The sequence below is a fragment of the Glycine max genome, chromosome 10, assembly GCF_000004515.6.
Source record: "Glycine max cultivar Williams 82 chromosome 10, Glycine_max_v4.0, whole genome shotgun sequence".
Classification (NCBI taxonomy): Eukaryota; Viridiplantae; Streptophyta; class Magnoliopsida; order Fabales; family Fabaceae; genus Glycine; species Glycine max.
Genome location: NC_038246.2, coordinates 30,680,430 through 30,708,300, shown reverse-complemented (window position 1 = coordinate 30,708,300; position 27,871 = coordinate 30,680,430). Strand labels below are relative to the sequence as shown.

Here is a 27,871-nt window from a genome sequence, read left to right as displayed (position 1 = left end):
TTTACGGTAACAAAAACTATGATTAAGAAAGGCGCAAGGGAAATTTACATGTTAGAACCTGTAGAAGCATTACACACTTCCCCATCCTATGGAAAAAGCTTCACCAACTGAAGCAAATAAAAATCCCACAATGGTGAAGTGGGCCATAGAAAAGAGTTAAGTATACCTACATTTCTATATCTTCTATACAAAACCCAACCCCAAAATGGGAATTTCAAATTCAATCTCCTAACCATCAAAAGATTTGTTTGCTCAAAAGACGAGTTTAAATCACTATTGAAGGCTATACACCACCCCCACCACCTCAGCTAAAAAAATTATGGTTTTCAACAGACTACCCTTTAGAAGATTGGTAGCTTCACCACTCTCGTTGTTACCTTCAGAACGCTTCAAGTGCAGCTGCATATGGTACTATTAAATTGACGACTGGTCAAGATGAAATGATTTTCTAATCATAGATTTTTACAGCCTTCTCGTGACGATTCTGCAAAAATTAAGAAATAATCATTGTAGGCTTCTGAAACCCGCAATAAAATTACAGTGACATTACAACCATCTAGCTATTTTTCCCATTGCCATTTGTGGGTGGCGGGTAGTTAGGAGCAAAGATCTATCATGAAATAGGATTCATGTCTAGAACATGAGTTCAGATGAGCTCTTCCTTTTCTACTAAGTACATATTTTTATTTAAAATTTTCAAATTTAAAGTTTCTGTAATAAATTTCCTCCTCACTGACTCATCATCCACCATATGATATACACATTTTATGATGGGGCAAACAAACCCACCCCCACCACCCATTCCTCAGAAATGAGGAGCTAGCTTCATGATAATATTATATACCTGATTGGCTGTGTTCGACCTTTTTGAAGCACTGTCGATGTGTTCCAGTCCGAGATATTGCTCCCATGCACCATAGATATCCCTTCTCTAAACAATAAAACAATATAACTTAATTTTGCATAAAAGGAAAAAAAAATTGAGTTACATTGACAGCCTAAAACTCAAACAATCAACCAATCACAACCAAAAGGTAAAATCACAGAGGAGAGAAGATTGACAGACCTGAAACCGAGTGGATACAATATCTGAATCTTGAAGGTACTCAGGACGACCAAACGACAAAAATGCAAACTTCCACTGAAGAAACAAGCAAGAGAAGAAATATTTAAACATTTTAGAAAAGCTCTAAAATGTTTACGCCCAAAAGATTTGATCGAACCTATGCAGTTATACAATATTGGAACATTTTACAAAGTACTTTAAAATTCAATAACTAGACAATATTTGTAAATATACAAACCTATGTCCGTCTTACTTAGATTTGATGCACTATGAAGCATGTAATAAAGTTATGCACATAGATCACTTGGAATTATATTTTATTATGTAATAACAATTCAAATGATACTTATACCTATTTGGCAAGGGCACAATAATGTTTCAAAATACCACTAAGTAACATGCTTCAATATCACAGAAAAATGACTATCCGCACATAAAATTTAACAAGCTCAAAATTATATTGTGAAGTCAGAAATGTGTTTCAAAAATCAACTAGACAGAACTTCGAGAAATTAATAGTCCATTTGATACGACTAACAGAAACAAAATGCCTAAAAGCAGGAGCACATAATTCAATCACGTTAGTAATATTTACCTTTGAAAACTCCTCATCTGGAACTTGCAACTTTTTCTGTATTCGCAATTTGACTTCAGCCAATGTCTCACCCTCACGGATAACCAATAAAAAAGGATGTCCAAAATTCTGAACTTGCTGTTGTTTTCAAAGAACATAAACACAAAAGAAAAGAAAGTGCAAATGTTAAGAAAAATTAAGGTAGTAATTTTAGAGAGAAGAAAAATATTATTATATCAAGACAGATTTAGTAGCAAAGCACCTGATTTTGAGTTGTGTCTTTCAAGAAATGATAAACATGGATCAACCGATCATGCGAGCCAAGGTTTTTCTCTTCTTCAGGAATCTGCAGCAATAGGAAATTGAAGATGAAACTTGAAAAATGAATAATGTGCCACGAAAAAATGTATAACACCATAGACAGAAAATGACATTGAAGACAAAAGGTTTGGAAATTTTGGAACTGCCAAATTGAAATAGCTATGATGGCAGGCTTCAATTCCTTAAATTCTATCAGAAAAGAAAGTCATTTTGTCACAAATCTATCATGGGAGTGGTGATTTTCATATTCCCTAACAAATTATCTAGTAATGAATGGAGTCTGGATAGGAATCCTCCCAAACTCGAGATCTTTTGGAAATCAACAAGAATACATCTCCACCTTCTTTGAGTCACCCATTTTTCCCATAATTTCCACTAATTTTTTATGATGGGTGTTTTTCAGGTTGAACCAAATCTCATGCGTCTTTGTCCACAGTCCAACCCTCTACCTCTCTAATAGACGGAGCACTTATACTAGTTTGATACAAACAGAATCAGAAAAGGAGAATAGAAGAAACTTAAATTTAACAAAGAAAAGAACAGTACAAATTTTCCTGGTAATTCAAGAGACTTGGGCCCTCCCCCACTAAAATAGACCCTCTTAATAGGGTTTCCTAACTAATTATGGAACCAATAAAGTGACCATAAATAAATCTATTAAAAAATAATGATAATATATGCAATTTTCAAACATATAAACCAAGGACCAACAAGGATGTCAAATTGTCAATGCATACTACAAGTAGCTTCTCCCATTTGGCAAACAGTTAACCGGTAATGAGTAGTATCATTGGTCCTCAACAAAAAACAGAATGGTTGTCTGAAAAAATTCTCATCACTTTCCTAGTCTTCAATTTCCTTTATCTTTATAATATTTTGTTAAAGATCTTTATTATTTTGTTTCCTCCCTCCACATCCTTATGTTTTTCTTGTTACCATGTAACTCCAGGTCCTTATCTCAAGTATAACAGTATATCAGAAAGAGGATGGTCTTTCAAAAAATGGTCCTAATGTTTTTCTTGTTACCATGTAATTCCAGGTCCTTATCTTTATAATATTTTGTTAAAGATCTTTACTGTTTCCCTGATTTTCCTCCCCCACCTTTATGCTTCCAGCTCCTTCTCTCAAGTAAGAAAACCAAATCAAATGGAATGTAGCCTATAAAAATGATGGCTTTTAACAAGCTCAATGAGCGGGCTATGTCATTTCAATATCTGTATTCAAATACGTTAACACAAGAAAATTGATATCTTACTGAAGTTATTATTATTAATTATAGCAAAACCCCCTTATTTCCACTAATATTTCATGAACAATGGACGAACTAGACCAATACAAGGAAGGAATTGATAATGGAATAAAAAAGAAACGAGAATACAGGATAAGCAGAGCATTTCAAGGGACTGCAACCCCCTTCCAAACTAAAATACCTCTTTATCCCCCTTCCCTTAGCCTTCCCCTCTACATTTAACTAACTACCCAAATACAAACTCCCTTATCTACTCAATGTTGTCCCCATTCCTACTCATTCAGACTTGAAACATTCTGTTATAACAGAACATAACTCTATCTTATTCTTGCATTCTGTTATACAACTGACAGCAAAATATAATCCTATCTTGCTCATCACCATTTCTCATTATTCTGTTATAATGATAGTTCCCATTTCTACTCATTCAGACTTAAACCCGGGCTTCTTTCTAGCATATATGTGGTTAGCTAAAATACTAATAGATAACAACTTATCCAAACTATTAAAAATTTAAAGACTATTTTATTAAAAAACAGCATATATACAAATATTTACCTCCTCTGCTCGAAGTGCACAATATTGATCATTAATGTTCTCAATCTTTTCATTGACACGGAAAATCTGCAAAAGATAGATCGCAAGACTATGAACAAAACTACCCAGAATTTGGAATATTTTCTCATAGTTAAGAAAGAAAGAAATAGGTATTACGTTAAGCAGGTTGAAATGGCTAAATTAAAAGGCTACCATTAGCAATGTAATATTTTGTCAATGCATTGAGATAACAAAAATAAACCTTGAAAAATTCAATATTAAATGAGATGATTAGATCAAGCTAGGATTATATTTGATGTGCTCATTCAGAATTTCAGACAGCTCAAGCATATGGTCTACAAGGTGTCATGAGTTAAGGATTTCATTATTTTTCCCAGGAGCAGATACAGATAAAGAAAACAATATTATACTAATTACTTTGAGCATACATAACACTCAAAACCCCATTTATACTAGGACAAGTTGAATTCTAATTCAAGCCTCACCCAATAACACATTCAGCATTCCAATGCAAGATTACACTCAAGCATACTACTTTGAAAAGAGTATTCATATAAAAATGACTTGTAAATTAACTACCAAAACTCGTAGACAAGGCACAGCAGTTTCATTCTGCCAGATGCGTTCTCAACCAATAACTAATAAGAGGGAAAGATATAAAAAAATTTACAGACAAATCAATTATTTATAGCCAATCAATGTTGCTTCATTCTTTGCTCATGTCTTTGGGTAAAGTTTTAGAATGAAAGAGAAGCCATTTGTATACTTCTCTTGGGACTTTGCTTTATTTTATTATTTTATGCATTAGTACTTTGTTACTCATGACACCGTAATTCAATTTTGCATTTTATTAACTGCACTTACTATAGAGAGAAAACAGAGAATGAAGAATGAGATTGATCTGAGTTATTACAAAAGGGAAGAGAGCTTCTGTTGACAACATCATATATACTAGGGCAGTGTGGTTTGGTGCGATTTTAGCTTAAAATTAGTCCAAACCAAACAAGAAAATGAAGTGTGGTGCGATTTGGTTCGGTTTAAATTATTTATGAAATTCAAACCAAACCAAACCAATCTTATGCAGTTTGGTTTGATTCAATTTTGGCGGGTTAAAAATTCTGCTAGTGAGTAATAAAAAAAATGCTTATAAAGTTTGTTATAATTGGACAAAACTTGAATAATAACTAGTTCAAGTTGCAACGACTAAACTTAAAAAAAAAAACCATTAAAACAGAGAGTCGAGGCATGCATGGAAGAGAGACGCCGCTGCAAACTCAGAGAGGGCCGCATGGAGGGTGATTTTAGGCGTTAGAGGAGAGAGAGAGACTCAGTGTTAAGTGTTAAGTTTGGCGTTTTAGTCTTAGTGTATGACTGTATCTAAGTGTCTTTTCACAAAAGCTTAAACTTAACGTTGTACACGTATATGAGTCCTATGATAATTAAACTAGTGAGTGCGGTTCGGTTTGGTTGAGTTTTCGCATGCCAAACCAAAAACCGAACCAAACCTCTCGGTTTGGGAAATAGAAAAACCAAACCAAAGCGATGCCCTTCAGTTTTTCTGTGGTTTGCGGTTTTTTGGGTCGGTTTGGTTTGGTTCTAAACAGCCCTAATATATGCTACAGAAGCTCAACTGATGTGACAGTTACAATATCTGACAGTGACAGTTATAATTGACTGAAAAGTACAACTAACAAACCAGTGGATACAGTTATTCAGAGTCACTTCACATTTTTAATCATTCTGTATGCTCTCTTTCTATCATTTTTAAAATATTGGCACTTTTCTTTTTACAAAATATTGGCATTACTTTTAAAAACCATGTTTGTGTTATTTGAATTAAGTTTGCAATTTTCTTTTATGCACTAGCTGTATTGCTTCAATGATAAGCCAGAAACACCTGAGCACCTGATCACATTTTCAAGAATACCATATGAATTCACTTTTCACCTCATGAAGAGCAAGGGAAATCATTTTCACTACTAATAGGATAATACGAGTATCTGAAAGTGAGATTAAAAAACTATATTCTCCACACCTTATAAATCTTGTGATAGAAAACTTCAAGCAATCTAAGTTCTGCATCAGGATGTGATAGATCTACCTGTCTCACAAAACAAAAAATGTTAACAAATTTACCATAAAGCAGAAATCACAACTGCATAGCATACATTACCACCAAAATGTGACCCAAAACCATATATCATTTTTTACACATAAAATTCCAATTAGAATTTGAAAGAAAAGGTAGAGAGATTAATGATTAAGGAATCCACAGACCAGAAAAAAACCACAACAAATACACTAGCAACAACAGTGCTATAAAAGTAATCTGTAATCAGAGTAAAAGAGCTCTCCAATCTCTTTGCATGTCCAAAATACTGATCCCCTGTAGTATAAGTTATAATAATAGTTTGTGTTTGTAATAGCAGCAAGTGTCTCTTATCTTTGGACTTCTACACCCTGAAAGAAACTATGGGACATGTCGCAGCAGATGGCAATACTCTGTTGCCAATGTTGAAGTTATGTGATTTTAGGTATGGGGAGGTACAGGGATTAAAGAAAATGAAACACTAATTGATGAACTGATATAAATATAATATAATTATTACAATGGGTTGATGATGTTCATAAAACCTAAAACACAAAGCCTTATTTATACTAATCATAATTCTAACTAGTTAGGAGAACCCTTTGTAAAACATTTAGATAAGACTTAAGGAAATATAATGACAATAACAATTAGAATAGATACAGGTTAGAGCTCTACGTTTAATACACACATTAACAGACTGTAATACATTTGATTACATAATAGAATATCATACAGTGTCTTTCTCTGTTCTCTACCCGTCAATGCCTGTAACTCCAAAATTTCAACAATTTCCAATTCTTTTCCTGTTCTTCCATTATTCCATATGCAATGGAGAGAGGAAGAGATAACCTATAAATTTAGTGAGTTTCTGTATACAAAATTTAAGTAATGTGTTATATGTGTTGCAGACGAGGAGGAGTCTTGGGTATTGACCCATCCCAAAACCATTCACATAGTAAAAGCTTTATAGCATTAGACTTCCAGTTTTTGGCATGTGTTGCACTAAAGTCAAACACTATAAGCATATGAAAAGTTCTAAAATTGAATTGCCTTCACACAAATTATCAATGGTAAATTACTATCTGTCTTAAAAACTCTCTAATACAAAATAATAAAAAATAAATAGGCAGGAAAGCCAAAAGGCCTCAACAAAATTATAAACTTTGATTGTGTCTACAGAATGTGTCTATAATCCATGTGCCTCAACAAAATTTATCAACTTTGATTGTGTGGGTTTACCATCATACCTTTGATTTAAGATCATTAATTACATCTGACACAGTACTATGTCTCGGTAATCTAATAGTATGAATCACAACCTGAACAAGGATAACTCGGTTAGAAGTATAACACTGATGGAAATTTATTGTGTAAAAATTGAAAGTGGTGACTGACAAAGCTTACTTCATCCTTGGTAGCATGATGGAAAGTAATTTTAAGAGTTTTTAGGCATTGCAATTCTGGCAGAGGGATATCCAATACTTCATAGTATAGAATATCAGAAGTCTAGAAGCAAAACCAAAAGACAACAGTTTAGCATATTGGAAGCTTACAAAAATTAAAAAAAAAAATAAAAAACAACTTCAAGCCCATGCAACATTATGCAAATAGAATGTAACAAAATCGATTGCAAAAATTTTGCTCTGTGAAACAACAGACCTGATTAGAGTGAATTAGCATGTCTGTCAAATGTTCCATTCCTCGGAACTTGATAGACTGTGCTTTAGGTTGCTGGGAGTAGCAGTTATGAGATGTGAGTCTAATTTTAGAAGGATCATGCAAACCAATATGTTGAGCAACTTCTTCAACAACATTGTCATAGGAGTCAAGCTTTGACCTAGATGATCAAAGAGCAAAATTGAACTACCAGATATACTTTAATCATTTATAATAGAAAGAGAATAGTAGATTTAAAAGAAACTAACAGCTCAAGACTAAATTCATCCTCCTTTGGTTTCTCCAAAGTCCTAAAGCGAACAACCTGCATATCAAAGCAAAATAACTAATTGAATAGGTCAAAATACTTTATCGTACAGAAATAATGTCCACGTAGCAGGATCTTTAGCTGCAACTGAGACCGACACTATATTGAATGTTTTAACTTTTACAGGTGCAAGTCTAATGAAATCAATTAAACTATGAATTTTTTTGCTTTATATGTCTTTCATAATTGGAAAAAAAATGAGGAAAGATCAAAACAAACCATTTGGCACATAGAATTGAAGAAAAATATATCAAGTCCAATTTAAAATTCAACACAACATCCAACGTGTACAGAAACAACCATCAGTGACTTCCCCAAAATAAACCGCAAGCTGAATATCAACAAAACATGTGATTTTATTAGGAGAAAGCAAACTACAACTTGAACACCAAAAAGGATTTTTTGGTATGGAGTCTAGACAGCATCCTATCGACGAGTGTTGAAGATATAAAACTACCATAAGCCTTCATCTTATAGCTTAGTCTTTAAAGAGAATTCCTACACATGGTTCTAAAGTATTACAGTTAGTTGTATGACATGTACCTTCTCTATTTTGTACTGGTGTTCTAGTATCAACTGTTTGAGCCTTGGGCCTAGTTAGTTAGCTGTCCTACATCATTTATTCATCTTATATATAGATGACTCAACCTCCTGTAATGATTCAATCAATTCATAATTAATTCAGTTAATATTCTGTTAGTTTAAGTTACAATTCTCTCTCTATACCTCTGAAATTCAACATGGTATCCAAACCAGGGTACGAACGCTAATGCCCAGAAATTTTTCTCCCTGCCTTATGTAACATGTGGCACCTTGTTCCCTTACTTCCTGGCAGACAGCTCATTGGCAATAAATGGATTTTTCGAATAAAAAAAACCCTGATGATAAATTAAATAGATACAAGGCCTAACTTGTGGCAAAATAATTTAATCAACAGTTCGGCTATGACTACACCAAGACCTTTTCTCCAGTCATCAAGCCAGTTACTGTTCACACCATTTTAACCCTTGCTCTTAACTTATAAGTGACCACTCCATCTAGGTGTCAACAATGCTTTCCTCAATTGGCTTCTTGAGGAAGAGGTTTACATGACTCAACCTCCTAGTTTTGAAAAGCAAGCCAAATCTCTGGTTTACAAGTTGAATGAAGCCATCTACTAATTAATCTATCTAATTAAAGAAGGTTTTCTTGGACACGTGTCAGCTCCTAGGGAATATTACCCATCCATCTACAGTAACATTTTTTCTGTTTCTTTTCTTTTCATTAAAATTCTTTTACTCTTGTTGCTATTCAAATAAGTTACAACTCTTTTTCTTTTTTTTACTATTTACATACACAAATATATACATCTAATCAAAATTAAAATAAACTTTAATGAATATAATTTACAATTACATATTAACTTATTTAATAAATATAATTTTATCAAAAAATTTACTTAATTAAAAATGAGTCTTTACAAATTTAAAAAACTAATATCAATTTATCTTACCTGATAAAATATGCAATCTCATAATTTATTAATTAATAGTTAATACAACTATATTTTATTGTGTACATATTACTTCTATTTTTATATTACATATTATAGTTACAGATGATTAAATTATATATGCAAAGGGGATTAATAACATTATGATCACTTAGATGAGAAACCAACTTTTCAAGGGAAAATTAACACATCAGGGGAACCCAAGGATAAGAACTCATTTCATAATTGATGCAGTGTGATTCCTTCTTATAGCAGGAAATATTGAAATTAAGGACACAACAGTTTAAATTTACATAGCAGTCAACACCCAACAAGAAATTATACGAAAATTTAAACAATTCATACCAAACGGTTATGCACATATTCCAAGAAAGAAGGAACATCTGGATAGCGATATCGCTCTCCGCTTCCAGTTTGGGGGGAGGACTTTTGGAAGCAAATAATATCACCATCCTCAAGCTGCTCAAATTACAAAAGTACAAAAGTCACAACCATAGGTGGGAATATTTATTTATTATTATAAACTTAAAACAATGTAAGTGCATGAAGTCGGAATAAGAAATATAAAGTACTAAAAACATACTTGATAGCAATGGAAAACCAATATAATGATAGACACTCATAATGTATACCTGACTCTCACGGAATGTGGATTTCTTGTCAACCCGTTCACACATGACATTAGGCACAAACTTGATCTCCTGAGCGTGCATAACAGAATGTAAGCATTATTGCACTTTATTGATATTGCAAACATGGAACATAATTGTACATGAGATGCAGATGGACTAACCTCAAACATGTCTATATCTTGATCAGGATCATATCCGGCCATTTCATTTAGTTTTACCAGTATATCTTCTGGCTTCCCACTACTATTCACAAAAAGCCGCCCAACATACCTGAGAAAACAGAGGAAAATACATTTGGTTAATAAAATGCAGATTCACCTCTGATAAGTATTAGGCAGAGCAAGTACCGAAGCTTCTCATTTGAAGGCTCATAAAGTTTAAGGAAAAGCAAGAGATTCTCTTTTGACTTCTCTGGAGGAGGAATAGGCCGCAAATCCTGATTCATTGAGCAAGGTATAAGTAACAAATCCATGTCAGTTGTGACTCACTTAGAAGGGGCGGGAAGAGTATATACGTTTTAATGGTCACAACCATACTATCCAGAAAGATTAAATTACTCAGAAAATTATTACCTGCCCCATTTCTAGTTCCAAAAATAACTTCAGCGCTGCATTATTTGCTTTAGTGGAAACTTCTCTTAGCAGTCCAACCTACATTTGCCACAGCACAAACATATCACACAAATCATTATTAGAAAAAATAATCACAAGATATACTGGATACGGGAGAAAACACTTTAAAAAATGAAACTTACACTCTCACTATCTTTCGTTCATTTTTTATTAGTAGACATCAGTTTTATTATCTACTGTTATTGAACACAATTATCTTTTTATATTCAAATGAAATTTTGAAAGAAAGAATACAATTGGTTGGAACTTCAAAAAAGATAGAAAAGCATCTGTCTTATATGATAAGTAGTCTACATTCATAATACTACATCCCAAGAATCATAGTCCAAAGCTCCATAATATTTTTTTTAAAAAAAGTACTAAACAACAAATTAGGTTAAAACATAATAACACTGAATAGTTTTTCAACCCCACAGAGCAGTGTATAGTTTTTACACTGAAGATTGTAGATATGAGATAACCAATTTATACTGTGCATATATATAAATAAAACATCAAGGACACAATAAAAAATAAATAAAACGGAGTCAGAAACCAAACAAAATGTGTTGCGATGCATGGACAGAGACCAAATTAAGTGTGCTACGATGCATGAACAGAGACCAAAGGGAGAACAGAGATTTGAATGCCAGAGAGGCAGAGAGTGGTGGGTGTGTTGAAAAATGCCAGGGTTGGCCCAATAATGACACGGGAAGCTGGATCAATAGCCGAAAACGAAATAGAGGTCTCCTGGCATGTTTTGCATCATAACTCAAACCCTAGAAGTTTCTGATGCAAAAACAAGGCAAATCACAAATCATCAAAAAGAAAAACAAACAGGTGGGTAAAGATGGGATTTTCTGATTAAGGTAACAGCTGTGATATTGAAAATTTGCCAAGATAACTGTTGCTACTGCCACAGCTGAAAAACATGACACAACAGAAGTCCTGCAGCAGTGTAAGGTCACTCAACAACTTTAGCACACCATTTATTGATAACGAGACTATCCTATTCTATATTATCAGAAATCAGAAAAAATATCCACATTTCATGTTTGCGAACACAAGGCATGTTGGGGACACGTGTTCATTAAAATATGCAAAATGAGCAACCACAACATTGAATAAAACAGACACATTGGTCTTCAAAATCACAAATAATTAAGGTTAATGAAGTTATTATACTTAATATCAAGCTTATTAAGAACCCTGCTATTTATGAAACACGGTGCATTGGAAGTTCTTTCATGTACTTACTGATTGTGCTTCTTCCTGAGGTGTCAGTGTTCTATTTGGCCTATATGTGTTGTTTTGGCGCTTTGCCCACAACCAAAAACGTTGATACTGGATGGGTATGCCGAACTCTTTGGCAACTTCTTCCTGATAAAAGATTTTGTCGGAAAAATAAGAGGTAAATTCAAAATAGTTTTATAGCGTATCAGAAGCTAAATAGGTCAATCAACAATATCACTTAGATGAGAAAGTACACAATGAACATAGAAGAGATATATTTAAGAATCAAGTGTGGAGCCAACAGTATAGAACACATTCAATGATTATATATGTCACTCCTAAACTTTTGTCAAATGCGGTAACATAAACCTATCAAATGGGTGATAGTCACATGGTTAGCTGAGACAGAAAAGGAAACAAAAATGTTAAGAGAAATCGAGAGACATGTGATGAAATCCATGTGATTTACCCAGTGGAAGCTCTTATTTTTAATGAGTAATAAATACAATAAATAACATACCCTAAATTACATAATTACATACAACTCATATTTCTTATTTTTTAATTTCCCAATGTCTTAAGGAGCAGTGCTCCATTTCCCATCTATATTTTTCAGTCACAGTAGTGTTGCGTCTGTTTCTTGCTGAGGAAACCCTCCCCTATTTCAGAGATCATTCAGAAATAAAATTTCTGTTTCAAGTCTCATGGTTTTATCCTAACAATAGTACATGGATTGATAGCTTGCAATAATGATTATTCAATCTTCTCACATTCTGGTCCAGTTTTATTATATCATTTTACCTAACAAGAGTCCCAAATGGAAAGAATTGAAACATATATAGTCAAACAAATTAAAGATAGTACCAATTGGTTACTACATGATAAAACCAAATCTCATACCTTGAAAACCATAAAAGGCATGTTTATTTGAACACGAAAACTTCGTACTTTATCATAATCCACAAGATCAAAGTGTATATTATTTCCAATCTGTTCACGTAGATCTTCATCACAAGCAACCTGGGACCAATGAATCAATAACATAATATTGAATCTCAACTTATCAATTATGCATACCAATATCATACAAAGTAAAGGGGTCAAAGTAAAAGAAAGATAGAGTTACAACCTTTATGGTGGTGTACAAGTGAGCCTCAGCCTTCTCCTTCCTCTTCAGCTCTTTTTCGTCTTGTTCTTTCTTTAATCTCATCTAATATATACAGTTGAAACTTTAAAGGGAAGGATTTTTATATTCAAAATATGTTTTTAAAAAATAGGCTTAATTGCACTTGAGTCCCTCTACTATTGTCGTTTCACAAATTTGGTCCCTCCATTCTCTTTTTTCGCAAATTTGATTCTCCCACTACTTTAATAGTGCAATTTGGGTTCCTCCATTAACATGACACCCAATATTTAACAAAAATGCTTACATAACACTATTATGCTATTACATCAGCACATACATGCTAACAGGGCACTCTACTGCAATGTCAGTCAAATTTCTATTAAATATTGGATGTCAAATTAAAATAGTAAGTGGTTAAACTAACAAAAAAAGATGGAGGTGGGGGTGGGGGTGAGGGGGAATTTACCAAATGACAATATTAAGTGAACAAAAATTCAATTAAGCCAAAAAAGAATATGACATCAATGATTCAAACGTCTTACTCTAAGGTGTTCAGCAATGTCCTTCTCGTCCACATTACAAATTATTTTATCCTTGTCACTCTCACGTACATAGACAAGCATATATGCATTCGAGTGTTTTGTAAATCTAAAAGGAGAGTGGTCGAAGCCAGGATTTATACAAGGTAACTGTTAACAAAATAAAAATAAAATGAAGTAAACAAAAAAGACCATGATGATGTCCAAAAGAAAATCTTTACCAAGTCAACAAATATGAAGAAAAAACATAAGAGACAAGCCCAACAAATGCTTACTGAGTATTACCTCTTCTTCACCACCATACTGTTCTTCCAAAGCCCTCTTGGATTCTTCTTTTGTTACTCGCTCATCGTCAAATTTAAACCTGAAACAAGTGTTGCCTAACAGCTTAGACATTTTGGGAAAGTTGGATCAACATACAAGCAAGTTATGCTTTCCTTACAAATTTTAAATCAGTGACAAGATGGGGATATTAAAATATAAGAACATAAATACATCAGTGTGTGGTAGAGATATACTGACACTTTCACACAGGCATCCCAAAACCATAAACACTGTTAACGAAACCTTTACCAACTAAACAAGGTACAAGGACAGCTTTACACAGCATTATATTGCTAAGCCATAAACACTGACGTTGGAACTGTGTGATCTTGATTTGGTTGAGGAGAAAAAAAAGTCATTACAAAAGAGAATATTTAAATTGTGACTGTATCCACTACTGTGACTGACATTCCAATATTAGCCAGAGATTAATTAAAACAGAAATGAAGAATGAACAAAATACAAGGGAAATCAAATAACAATGCCCTCTCATATACCATATCACAGATAAATAAAATATTGATTAATGATACCCAACAAATCATCTAAATAATCTTACAAAACCTAAAGAAACCTCTATATCTCCGGAAATAGATTTTTTATCAATTTCCAAGCCTTATTATCCTCTGTACCTCCAAACCTTCTATCTATTGAATATAATAAACATGATAAAATTACAATAGAATAAATTTGATAGCAATGAAATTGATTCAGTCAGAGTAATTAACTAGTGATGTTTACTAGCTCTGTAGCACATCAATAGATATTACTCTGATTTTGCCTGTTTCATAGTGGCCAATATTCTCCTCAATAATCAATTTCATCACATTAATTGTTTCATAACAAATAAACAAGTGTACAATGAATAGTAAGATGAACATTACTGAAAGGTTTAAAAAGAGTGTACCACTGATTTGATAGTGTTGGCCTAATGTAAGCATAGTAGTGTCCGCCATGCACCCCACTACTGTGAACCAAAACACTGCAAACAAATAGTGAACACAAGGTCCACATGGATATTAGCAATTTGAAGTAAAACTATTAGTAACAGCAAGCTGCAGCACAGTTCATGGCTACCCCACCTCATGAAATAATGCAATTACTCATATAATATAACAAGTAAATTCAATTTCAAATTTTCAATCTTATGCAAATAGATCAATTTATAAATTTAGTCCGGGTATTTATCACACAGGAACCAAAATTTCTAAATGAAATTATGGTTAATAAGGAATATGACAACAATTTGAGCAAACTATCAAAAATATTAATAAAAATCCTCAATACTAAAGAGGGAGAAAAATACCACAAAACACCCACTTCAGCAACACATGATTGCATGCATCTTTAAATTTAATTCTCCCAACCTTTTTTCTAAAACACTGCTAAGTACGCACTTATGCTTTGATTGGATGTGAAGAAAGTATAAGAAAAGATAAAGAAAAAAAATATTTTCTCTTCTTTTGTTTCGCATAGCGAAGAGTCTCTGGGCAATGGGGTACGAAGTTTTTTTTTGTTTGGGAGAACAGAAAAAAGAGAGGAACTGATTATTTTTCTTTTTGTTTGGTTGGGAAGAAAAATGAGAGGAAATAAAATGTATAATGTTAAATGATTTTACATCCTTTTGTTGGTAGCTGGTTGATAGATAAATGTATCATTTCAACACATTTTCTTCCACTCTCCCATTTCCCATTTCAACACATTTTATTTTAGTTTGGTAGGTAGTTTTTGATTTTCACTCATTAAGACATTGTTATACTGTCTTGTTTAGGATTTAGTAAAACCTTGTGGGGTAGAGTGAAAGTGAATTGTGCTCCACTTTCAAACATCTAAATTTTTATGGGAGTATGAAGTGGCTTTTCTTTTCAAATCTTCTACCTTCCCATTTTCACCAATTCAAGCAGAAGCATAACCATAGTTTTCAATGACGCAGCATAGCATGCAGTTCCAAATCAGGCATTGCCTAGAAAAGATTGGTGACATAGTAGATACATTATTTAAGATACCTGTGAAGTGTATAAAAATTGCGAATACTTCTGTCTGCGTCAGGAGATAGATATTTCCCATTATCCATATCAAGATCTAGTTGCAAGGGGAACTCATAGCGGTCATTGATCTGATGCCAATCAAGTTAATGGCCAAGCCAAATAGATGTGTCAAAAAGTAAAAGAAAATATTACAAATGGAATAATAAACCAAGAAAAAAATTATCATAAAAGTATCTAATGGCAAAAAAATAATCAAGGCAAAACAGAAAATAAATACACATATACTAAGACAGAAAACAACTATATTGTATGTTTCAAATTTCAAGTAATTGCAAGTTATAATCACTTCGTTTTAAGTTCTAAACAAAGTATACAACAGGATATATGAGAGAAAGTTTTCTGAATGTGCGTGAGTGTATTCTCCACTCAGCATATTGATTTATTTATAATAAGAATGGTTACAAAGATAATTAATAACTACTAATATTTTCAAGAGAACAATTAAAACGTCACAACATCCTGAGGTACATTGAACTAAGCTAAACACTAACTAAACTAAGCTTGATGTCAAATGCTCCTATTTCAACAATATAGGACAAAAGTTCCTAGATCAGAGCAAGAGACAACCCCCAAAATAAGAATAGAAATCTTGGGAGAAACAAAGATTACTTGATAAAAATAAAAGACAACCCCAAAACGAACATTTACTCTCAGAAATTTAAAAAATTAGCAGTAAATGTAGTGCATCGTATGTTTAATAATAAGCAAAATATCTTTAACTTCATAAAAGAAAAAAGGATAACTGCAATCAGCAAAAAAACAGCCTTCCTTTCTGATCTGAATAAAATATAATAATAATGCGGGGAAAAAAAAGTTTAAATGTAAGAGAAGTTCACAATGCAAAGGATATTTTATTGATTCTTGAATTTAATACTAACCTTTACCATAGTGTCTCGCGTACAATCGTACTCAAACCGTTTTAACTGAAGCTGAAGAACAGGTGGGAAATCAATGAACAACATACCCTTCCTAGCATCCTGAAAGGGTAATCATAATCACGTTCTAGGAAAATAATCATTCTAAAATACGAATTTAACAACAACAACCAACAAAAGTGATGTAAAAAGATAATCAAACAATTAACAAAAAATAACGCACATACTGAAGGTTAGCCTGACAACAAAAAAGCAAAAACACATGTTCAGGTTTTACCTGTAAACCATAGTGCTCAGCATGATACTTGTTATCACCCTCAAGTTGTTCCACTTCCACATACTTATCAAAAGAAGCATATACGTCCTTACAGCCTTTGACATCAAGCTGAAGATCTATAATAAAATATCCAATATTCTATAAGGTTCAAGATATGCAATAATGTAGTAAACAATCCTAAAGGCAAAAATGCATACCATAAAATGATTCTTTCCTTGTTGATTTATAATCCACATTTATGCATTCAATATAGTTCATATGGTGTCCTTCAAACAATTGCTGTATAGTGCCTTCCACAACAGTTCCCTGGCCAAGATGAAACCCCAACAAATAATCTTTCAAGACATCATAAAAATACACAAGTATCTAGAGTAAAAGCTATTTTAAGAAGACAATAAGAGCCATCATGAAAAACCAGTACCTTCATTTTGCCTTCTAGCTTTTCACAAAGAACCCTATTAAGCTCTTGGACATCATGCTGCATGAACGAATCATATGTATCCCATCCAAAAGACGTTGTTAACTCTTTCGTTGCCACACTAGTGTCACTATACTGCAATTTGTAAAACAAACTTTGTAATGCCAGAGGGATGCTCACTGATGGCATATCATTTTCAGTCGTGGGCATATGGTACACAGCCTGAACAAAAAAATTTATACATGAGCTATTTCCTTATAAAAAAATAAGACCTTACAAAGTTTATATGCTACTGGGTAACCTTTCGGAAATAAGAAATGTGGTACAATGTTTGAAGCAGAGAATTCATATAACATGTAGCTCCTTGATTTTTCAGTCCAACATAACCAGTTTCCTTTTTTGAATCATATGACCAATCCATATCTTTACGCACAGAAATGTCAGCTTCAACTATGCATGTATCATTCACAAGATAACCTCTAGCAGGATCATACAATTCAGCAAGTGGCATGAAATTAATGAAACCCCAGTCGCTCTCACGTGCATTGAACTGATGTTGTGAATCTGGAATAAGAAAAGGCAATCAAATTTATTTTTCTGAATAGAAAAGAAGAGGGGGAGGGAGCGAGAAGAAATGCACCTAGAGAGGATGATAAGATAATATCAAAAACAGAAACAAGTGAAATTAAAGTAGAGAACCAATGCGACAAAATCTAACATAAACTGTCTAACCTCCATGAATATCAGAGGGAAATCTTGTAGAGAAACAATAAGTGTGTTTGGAAAATCGAAAAGCTAAAACCCGCTATGTCGTATAGAAAATAGTGTCACAGACAAATAGAGGAAGTCGCATAGCTGTTAATGTGGGTGTGTGTGTGTATAAAGAGAGAATGAGAAAATTAGAGGAAGAACAATTAGAGAAAAAAATTACAAAAACATAGGATAAATTTGTAGAGAGCAAATAATTATATAAAAAGGGAATGGGAAGAAAAAAAAATAAGAAAAACAAAACTCAAAATTTTGGAAGAAACAAGGGTAAAAAAATGGAAAATTAAAGAGATTAAAGAAAAAAGAAAGAACTAAAAAAGTAATAGAATGTTATCTGAGAGACTAAGTTGTCAGACATGAAAGGAGGAATGGTGGAGGTGATGACTGAAAAGAATAGTTCAGTTTCCGTAATGGCTACCTGAAGAATAGTCAATTGGTATGATAATGATGGGGCAAAAATGTGGACTGAACTCAGGTCCAGCACAACTTGCACAAGTGTTTACTGAAGTTTTAAAAGGTTTAAAAAGGTCCTAACAAAAACGAAAGTCCTCACAAAAAAATTAAAAACCTAAAAATGCTGCTGAGTTGTGTACAACTTCATTGTTAAGGGTCCAAATAGAAAAACTCAAGTGTAATCACACCTATGATGTGAGCTCTAAAGCAACAGTGCAGGGCAAAGCAGAGGGTCTCCACGATTCTCCAGCCGACACGTCACAGATTGATGGTGCAGTTATAACAACCACAATCACACCTGACACATGCTACAGCCCACACCAGGGGAGGTGGCCCCAAAAGCTTCAAAACAACCTAAAAGTTTGCACATTGCAAAGGGCAGGTTAAGGGCTTTTTGTTTTTTCGCAGCCTATGGGCTTTTTAGAAGAGAAAAGTCATCAATGCTCTCTTCTTTCTCTTACATTTTTGTTCTTCTCTTCTCTGAACAGCTGAACCCACTCTCCCCTTTCCCAGCCATCATTTTTGGCAACCCAGTATTCAGTACCGGGGTAGAGATGAGAGAGTGAGGTAGAGAGAGAAACAGAGAGAGCGTGAGTGATAGGCCCTGCCTCAACTACACCGAGAAGGGGTACGTGCAACATGGTGCAACGGCAACAGCCACAAGATGGGGGAAAGGAAGGAGCAAAAAATAGAGGGATGCATCGGACATACTATCATTTTGCTTCACAAGGTTCCCAGAAGACATGAGAGAAAAAGAACTATGGATTGAGTTCAAGAAGTGGGGTGACATTAGGGAGGTATTCATCGCAAGGAATCAAAATAAGAGTGGCCGTAGATATGGCTTCGTGAGATTCAAATGGGTTGATAATGCAAGGAAACTAAAGAGACAACTGGATAACCTAGTTCTTGGAGGATTGAAGCTACACATGAATCTCCTGAAGCATGGAAGGGAATAGAATCCGACAAAGACAGTCAACAAGAAACACCAGCAAAAGGAGGAGGTAGCCATAGAGAAGGTGGAAGAGAGAGACAAAGGTAAAGGAAAGGGGACAGCAGAACATATGACACTGAATACAGGATTACAGCAGCAGAATCCCCAACGAGCGACAGCTTTCAGATCGTATGCAAATATGATTGCAGCAGGCAGTAAGCATGTGGCAAAACGGTGGACACCGAAGTATGCGTAGCATCAAATATGACCTCTTGCTCATCTATCCAACTATAACAAGATCAACGAATAAGATGACATGGCTAACCAAAGCTTGGATAGGTAGACTGAGGAACCTAATGGCATTTGATCAGTGTTGTCAAATGGCGGTTATGACGGCGCCATGGCGTGGTGGATTTTTGAAAAAACGCCACCAAATAGCAATGGCATTGCGGGTTTCAAATGGCAGCCTCCATAGGTTTAACAATGGTGGCGGAATGGCGATAAAGAAACTTTTTTTTAAAAAAAAATTCCCTAAATGACAGAGTGGGCCGTCTTAGGCTGACCCGACCCAACCCTAAACCCAGTTTTTGGAATCAAAATGGGATGAGCAGCACGCACCAACACGAGCACCACCCGAACTCCCAAACTCCTTAAGTCGATGACGGCACCACCACCAGGCGAGTTCTCTCACGATCTCACCCGAAGTCGATGCCGACACCACACAAGCACCACGCACCAGCGCGAGTTCTCTCACGGTCTCACCCGAAGTCGACGACAGCACCACGCGAGCACCACACACCACGCACGCAAGCAACGTACGGCGACGACAACACCCTGGTTCTGTTTTTTTTTTGTTCTGCTTTTTTTGTTTCTGTTTGACACTCTTTTTAATTTTTGGTTCTGTTTTTTTTGTTTCTGTTCAGCCCTTTTCTACTAATTACAATGGCTAAACCATCATCACACATTATGCTTTTATCCTTTTGTTATTTTGAACTCTTGAATGAGTTTATTTGGTGTTGGTTATTGTGTGAACTCATGAAACTTTTTTAGTTTATTTGAATGCAATCCATTGTTTTTTTAATTTTTTATTTATAGTTATTTTTTATCTATTGTTTTGTTTATATTTATACATATATATAATATATATATATATATATATATATATATATGCATATATGTTTTTGTCCGCCATCCGTCATTAACAACATTGCATTTGATAGACTTTAAGAAGAACTTATGAGGGATGGAGGTGAAGAGATTAAACCAAAATACATTGGCGATGACATGGTGCTTCTCATGGGGCTCAATGACACAAGAGCAGAAGAGTTGCGTAGAGAAGGAGTAGAAAGTGGTTTATCTATGTTCCATACTCTGGAGAAATGGAGTCCAAGTTTGAGGCCTGGTTTCAGGTTGATGTGGGTGATGTGCTGGGGGATTCTGTTACACGCATGGGATGCGGAAAACATCACAAAGATCGTGGAAGGGATCAGGGAGATGGTTGATGTGGACGAAGACGTAGATGATCTTCAAAAAAGGTTGGATAGGGCACGAGTTTTAATCAAAACACCATGGCCTCCTACAATTAACCGCACTGTAACCGCGTCCATTAATGGGGTCGGGATGCAACTGTAACAGAGGGGGAGAAGGGAGTGAGGTCAGGATGGATATTCTGTCTAAGGAAGCACAGGTTGACGGCAAGCTTCCAGGAACCAACACAGCAACGGGTGCAGAAGGAGACGAACCTGAAAGAAACATTGGGTTGCAGCAATTGCCCGCTGGTTATTACACAAACTATGTAACCATGATCAACAATTATGCCAGGAGGTCATACTCACTAAATGGTGACCCCACTCAGTTTGGGTTAGGTGAGGAAAGAACTGAACAAAAAGCTGACGAGATCGATGCTTTAGGTGGAAGTCAGCTAATAATCTTTGAAGAAAATCACTGCGATGGGGACAGGGACGATAATACAAAGCAAGGCCAGACAGAAAAGGTTGAGTATGTAGAGGAGGCAGATGCTACCCCTTCTAATGAGGGAGAAAGGAATAACAAAAAGGGTAAAAGTGGGGAAGAAAGGGACCCACACCTGAAGACAAAATTTGAATTAAAGGAACTGTATAGGGAGGCACGTGATTTAACACAAGAGTGGGAAAAGGACAACCCATTATCGGGTCCCACTGTAAAAGTAGCTGATGGAAAAACAGTAGAGAAGTTCAATGATTTGGGCCTCAAACTGAATGGGCCCAGTCACACATGGAAGGTTTATACAAGAAACAAGGGGTGTAAAAAGCAGATTGAGCCCATTGAAAAAATAGACTAGCACGAGGGACAAAAAACGCACTTAGACAGTAAAGAAAAAAAGGAAATAAGTAGAGTCCCAAAGAATTACACTCAGGCAGCATCTCCTAAACAAAATGGAGGCAGTGGGCTGAAGGAGGTTGTCACGTGGGAAGGAAAATACAAGGTAATGCAGGGCTCTGTTTCAACACCCAAAAGCTGTGAGATGGTGAAAGAGGCAGCAAGCAATTGGGAAATGGCAAAATATTTGGGAGTAAATTTCAGCAAGCAGGAGGAAACAATTATAACTAAACTAGTCAACCTGGAGGAAAGGGACAAGGGTATAATTCAGAGGAAGGGAAGCAGTGCCAGTGTTTGATGAAGATTGTTACCTACAATATAAGGGGTCCAGGGTGGGGGTTAAAATGGACTCCAATCAAAAAATTGATGAGGAAGGAACATGTAGATATGCTATGTCTACAAGAGACTAAGAAGGAAGTGATAGACAAGGCTCTATGTCAAGCTTTGTGGGGAGATGTTGAAGTCAGATGGGAAATGCAACAAGCAATTAATAGTGTTGGGGGATTATTCTGTATTTGGAGTGACAAAACTTTCAAAATGGAGAAGCAGGTTTTAGGAGACTTTAATTGTATTAGAAGGCCTTCATAAAGAGTGGGAGTGTGTGTCATGGATACAGGGCGGGGGTAGCTTGAAGGAATTTAATGACTGGATTGGCGACTTGGAGGTTGAGGACATGCCTAGTGTGGGGCAAAAATTTACTTGATACAGACCAAATGGGACATGATCCATAAGGCCTCAATAGTTACAGACCTATCTCATTAATAGGTTGTATGTACAAAATTGTGGCTAAATTGCTATCTAGAAGACTTAAGAAGGTGTTGCCTTGTATAATAGATGAACGTCAATCTGCTTACATGGAGGGTAGACATTTGCTGCACATCACGGTTATAGCTAAAGAAATCGTTGAAGAAGCAAAGAGATGCAATAAAAGTTGTCTAGTGTTCAAAGTTGACTACGAAAAGGAGTGTGCTGAGATTTTCTTTTATATATGATGAATCGGATGGAATTTTGCACCAAATGGGTTAAGTGGATTGAGGGTTGCTCAAAGTCAGTCTCATTATCTATATTGGTAAACGGGAGCCGCACAGACGAGTTTTCTCCTCAGAGAGGTCTCAGGCAACTAGCCCCATTCTTGTTCAATATTGTAACTGAGGGTCTAACTGGATTGATGAGAGAAGCTCAGGAAAAGAATTTCTTTGAAGGGTTTAAGGTAGGGAGGAATGAGGTGGAAATCAGCTTATCATAGTATATGCTGATGACACAATATTCTTTGGGAAAACGTCGCTAGCGAATGTAAAAGCAATTAAGGTCATGCAGAGAAGCTGAGTTAGTGTTGGGATTGAAGATACACTTTGCCAAAAGCAAATTCGGGACAATTGGAATGTCTAATCATTGGATACAAAATGCAGCCAATTATCTAAGTTGCAGATTGTTGTCCGTACCCTTTTCGTATTTGGGTATCCCTATTGGTGTAATGAGACATGGGATTCTATAGTCCAGAGATGTGAGAGAAAACTATCAAAATGGAATCAAAGATACCTATCTTTTGGGAGAAAGGTAACTCTGATAAAGTCAATCCTAAATTCAATCCTTATTTTCTTCTTTTCTTTTTTCAGGGTTCCAAAGAAGGTGGTCGAGAGGTTGGTGAGGCTGCAATGGTGGTTCCTGTGAGGGGGAAATTCAGATTAGTAGAAGATCGCCTGGGTGAACTGGGAGAAAATCTGTCTTCAAAAGGAGAATGGTGGATTGGGCGTGTGGGATTTAGTAAAATTCAACAATGCTTTACTTGGAAAATGATGGAACCTCTTCCACCATCAGGGAAAATTGTGGGCAAAAGTATTGGACTCCAGATATAGAAGTTGGAGGTGTTTGGATGAACCCAGAAGGAATAGTAGAGATTCTATTTGGTGGTGGGATTTAAGTATTGTTTGCAATTCATTTGAGGAAGGGAGATGGTTCAGAAGTAGAATAAAATGCAAAATCAGATGTGGGTCAAAGGTGCAGTTTTGGGAAGATGGATGACTAGGATGGAGGGTTTTTGTTGATGGAGAAATATTCGCTCATGTATAGCATGTCTCAACAACAAAATCAATTTGTCTAGCAATTGGGTGTCGCATCAGTCGGAAGACAGGAATGGCAACTATATTGGAGGAGATTATTTAGGGAAGCGGAGATAGACATAGCTGCCAAATTCATGGAGGACATCGAGGGGGTGGTAATGCAAACTAACAAGCAAGATAGTTGGTGTTGGGGGGTGGATCCTAGCAAGAGATACATAGTGGGCAGCGCTTACAAACTGCTCAGTAGACATTCGTCAAATGAAAATAATGATGGCGTGTTCAATGAATTATGGAAGCTCAAAGTCCCAAGTAAAGCGTCACACTTTGCTAGGAGGTTGATTCGGGATAGACTACCAACAAAGGTCAATTTGAGGAGGAGGAATGTGAATCTGAATGGCGTATATTGCCCATTTTGTAGAACTAGCAAGGAGGACATGTCCCACCTTTTCTTCAGCTGTGATAAAATCTTGTGGGAAGCGCTTTCTTGGTTAAACATTGTGGGAGTCCTTGTCTTGGGTGGGAATCCTTGTCTTGGGTGAACAATGTGGGAGTTTTCCCACAAGATCCAAGACAACATTTCCTCCAACATGGATCGATAGCGGCTGATGGATTAAGGATTAATAGGTGGAGATGTTGGTGGTTGGCTGTGACTTGGACTATTTGGAAGAAAAGGAATGACATAATATTCTCCAATGACTCTTTCGACAACAACAAATTGATGGATGAGACAGCTTTCCTCATGTGGACATGGCTCAGAAATTTGGAGAAGGATTTTGTAACTCATTTTAATCATTGGTCTAGTAATCTTAGAGAAGGGTTTATGTATCAGTAGAGGATATAATCATAGATTAATAGTAGAATTTAATACCATAGTATGGCCTGGCTGTGGTTCCTCACTAGACTCCATTTAGTCTGTATTGGAACCAGAGTAAGGGTATTTAAATAGCTTACTTTAGTACCTCTGGTACTCAATTTATCAATATATATAATATCTTTGCTGATAAAAAAAAAATTGGTGTTTCCCCGGAAGCGCCCAAAGATCACTTCCTTCAACATTCTCACAGTTATCTCAAGGGTATCAGAATTCAGAGATGGCAAACATGGTGGATTTCCTTGACTTGGTGCATATGGTATCATAGGAACAAGATTGTTTTCTCAAATGAAAGTTTCAACGGTCAAAAGCTGATGGATGACACCATTTTTTTTTCTGCTAGATATGGCTCAAAAATTTGGAAAAAGGATTTGACATCCCTTTTCATTCATGGGCTAGTAATATAGGGTCGGGTTTTGTACTCGGGGGAATTGCTCTATAGGTTACTTTTTGTGGAGGGGTATCTAGACAAATCCAGACCTATGGATGCCTAATTCTTGCAATATAGCTTGTATTAGGACTCCATAGGTCTACACATAGTATGGAAACAGTGTAAATTATTAGGACTCCATAGGTCTACTCATAGTATGTCCCCACTCCCCACACTACCTTCTCGCATACAGTCAATTATGGGCCTTAGTTATTCTTGGGCTTTCAAGTGTAAACCTAAAGAGGTTTAGGGACCTTGAGGGTTGGGTTCCTATCATATTGGGTCATTAGTACCTAGCTTAAATTATTTAATGTCCACAAACAGAATCATTATATTGGTTCTCTCAAACATATAACAACCCATATAAAAAAGAAATATAATTCCTCTGTTACTTATTCAACTTGGTAAAGAGAAAAGCTTTCAATGAATAACAGCTGCAACGAAATTACCTTTTCTTATTGAATATTTACTATGAATTTGATTAACAACAGTCAAGTTGAAGTGGGCATATCTACTCCAACCATAGGGCAATGTAGCTGAATCTGCAACATCTATATACATTGACAGATGGCCAGCACCATTTCCCTTTGGAAATATAAGTATCCGCCTGCTCATTTCAATTAATGTTAGTCAGGACCAACATTTGTAACAAAGATAACTTGATACCCATACACATAATTAATTAACATTAGACATTGATGTATAGAGGTAGAAATAGACATACCACTTATAGCCCCCTACACAGAAAATGTCAGAAAATAGTTTTTGGGAAATACTAGAAAAATTGTCAATGGTCCAAGTGAATTTTGCAGTTGGTGTATCATCCACTGTTGGAGCATCCACTGTTGGAGCATCCACTGTACTTGGGATTTCTGCTTGGGCTGCTGTTGAAATCGAAAGGATAAAAAACCAAGAAGCAAAACAATAAAAAGAAACCTAACCATTACTCAGTTATGCCAAATATAAAAAAATCAGAGCAGTGTTAAATCATCTTCACCAAAAAAAGAAAAAAAATCATTGTCACTTTCACACACCACTTGGAAGAACCAAAGAAAGAATCCCAATATTCAAATTACCCATCTATCCCAATCAAAATGAAGCACCACTTCAAATAAAGCTTCAACTCGACCCCAATAACCATAGAAACTCATGCTTCTTGACAACACATAACATTAATCCCAACAAAATGAACAAAAGACAAGAACATCACCATCCCCCATTGCTTGCATTTCTATTGAATTCATTCATTTAACACAACCAACCCTATAAACAAGTTAACAGAGATATTAATAATGTTGGCAATCAGTTGTTCACTCTTGTGTTCATCATTCACAATAAATAAGAGCAATGTTGTACTCATTTTTCATGTTTAATCATCAAATATGATATTCTGAGAATTCCTTTCCCACAGGCTCCCTAGCTTTCAATCCCTTGCCCTCATGGCCCCACTATCTGAGGACCTATTCGGTTCAAAGACAAAATATAGTTTCTGTTTTCACTGATAATTACAAAAATTTCACTTGATTTTCAGTTTTTCACTTCAATTCCTATTTCCAAACATTCATAAAAACTTGCACCAGCCACCTCCGATAAACTTTAAACAAAAAAACTAAATTCACGTATAATTAAAAAAAAATCTAAATTCAATAGAAGTTTACACGATCATTCAGAGTCTCCAACAACAAGCATTACCGAAATTCAACAATTACCTTCCATAGGTTGAGGACCTTCAGGCAGGTCAGAGCGAGGAACCAGCATCTCATCGTGCTCCTGCTGCTGCTGTTGCTGCTGCACACAACACAACAAAATCAAAAACATCAAAAACCCTAGCAATCGCGCAATAGAAAAATCGCAGAAAAAAAGAAAGAAAAAAAAAAGATCAAATGCAAGAACGGTGTACGGTGAATGCAATCGAATTCAGTTGAGGCAGAAAAGAAAGAAAAAGAAAGAAAGAATCGATTACATCCATTGGAGGAGGAGTCATGAGAGTCATTGTTGTGCTGAAAGAAGGAAAAGACGCAGAAAAGAAAGAAATTCATAGACAAAGAAAAAATTGGAGTGTAAGAGAGTGTATATATATTTAGTGAGTGAGAGTGAGCAATGTGAAGAAGCAAAAACCGTGACTTTTTTAGTGAGAAGGGTTGCTCGCTCGCGCACGGAAGAATAGGACGTTTCAGGAATTTCGTCACAATAAACCCCAATGCGGTGTACGAACGTGTGCTAAAAGGGTTTTTTGGATAGTTTCTTTTTTCAATCAAAAATTGTTTTTATATAATTAAAATTTTATAATAAATAAATATTTTGAATACCACGATCACGCGGATAGTGTGGGATCTGAATTAAATACTTAAAAAGAATATTTATTAAAAAGATTATACAGGTATGGAATCTATGTTAAATACTTTCAAAATATTTGTGGTCTAGATAAAAAAAATTCTGAATATATAAATTATATGTTAAATTTATAATGAGTTATTTTAGTTGTAATATAAAAATTAATTGTTGGTATTTTTAAAAATTATTAAAGTTTAATTTAGAAATAGAATATAATGAAAAAAGTAGCCAATTAAGAAAAACTAAA

General features: G+C 35.2%; 1 protein-coding gene across 3 annotated transcripts; it reads right to left on the bottom strand.

Moving 5' to 3' along the window:
* On the bottom strand, positions 1 to 27,529 carry LOC100337654 (ubiquitin specific protease 12). Of its 3 annotated transcripts, none has more exons than XM_041006357.1 (32): positions 27,254 to 27,529; positions 27,000 to 27,078; positions 26,015 to 26,171; positions 25,740 to 25,897; positions 17,721 to 17,983; positions 17,423 to 17,641; positions 17,199 to 17,307; positions 17,002 to 17,117; positions 16,728 to 16,826; positions 15,808 to 15,917; positions 14,709 to 14,783; positions 13,763 to 13,841; positions 13,481 to 13,627; positions 12,942 to 13,022; positions 12,713 to 12,832; positions 11,837 to 11,959; positions 10,541 to 10,618; positions 10,316 to 10,404; positions 10,130 to 10,238; positions 9,969 to 10,037; positions 9,682 to 9,795; positions 7,786 to 7,841; positions 7,520 to 7,697; positions 7,265 to 7,366; positions 7,108 to 7,179; positions 5,804 to 5,869; positions 3,769 to 3,834; positions 1,903 to 1,986; positions 1,662 to 1,778; positions 1,067 to 1,141; positions 845 to 931; positions 1 to 484 (listed from the first exon to the last, which is right to left on the bottom strand). In XM_041006357.1, exons 1-32 carry the CDS (start codon positions 27,281 to 27,283, stop codon positions 449 to 451), a joined length of 3,363 nt encoding a protein of 1,120 aa, XP_040862291.1. In that variant the 5' UTR covers positions 27,284 to 27,529; the 3' UTR covers positions 1 to 448. The 3 variants fall into 3 exon arrangements, with proteins under 3 accessions (XP_040862291.1, XP_003535946.1, XP_006589036.1); XM_003535898.4 differs by having other exon boundaries at positions 26,015 to 26,174; positions 27,254 to 27,489; XM_006588973.3 differs by having other exon boundaries at positions 26,015 to 26,174; positions 27,000 to 27,075; positions 27,254 to 27,489.
* Positions 27,530 to 27,871: the final 342 nt, after the last annotated feature.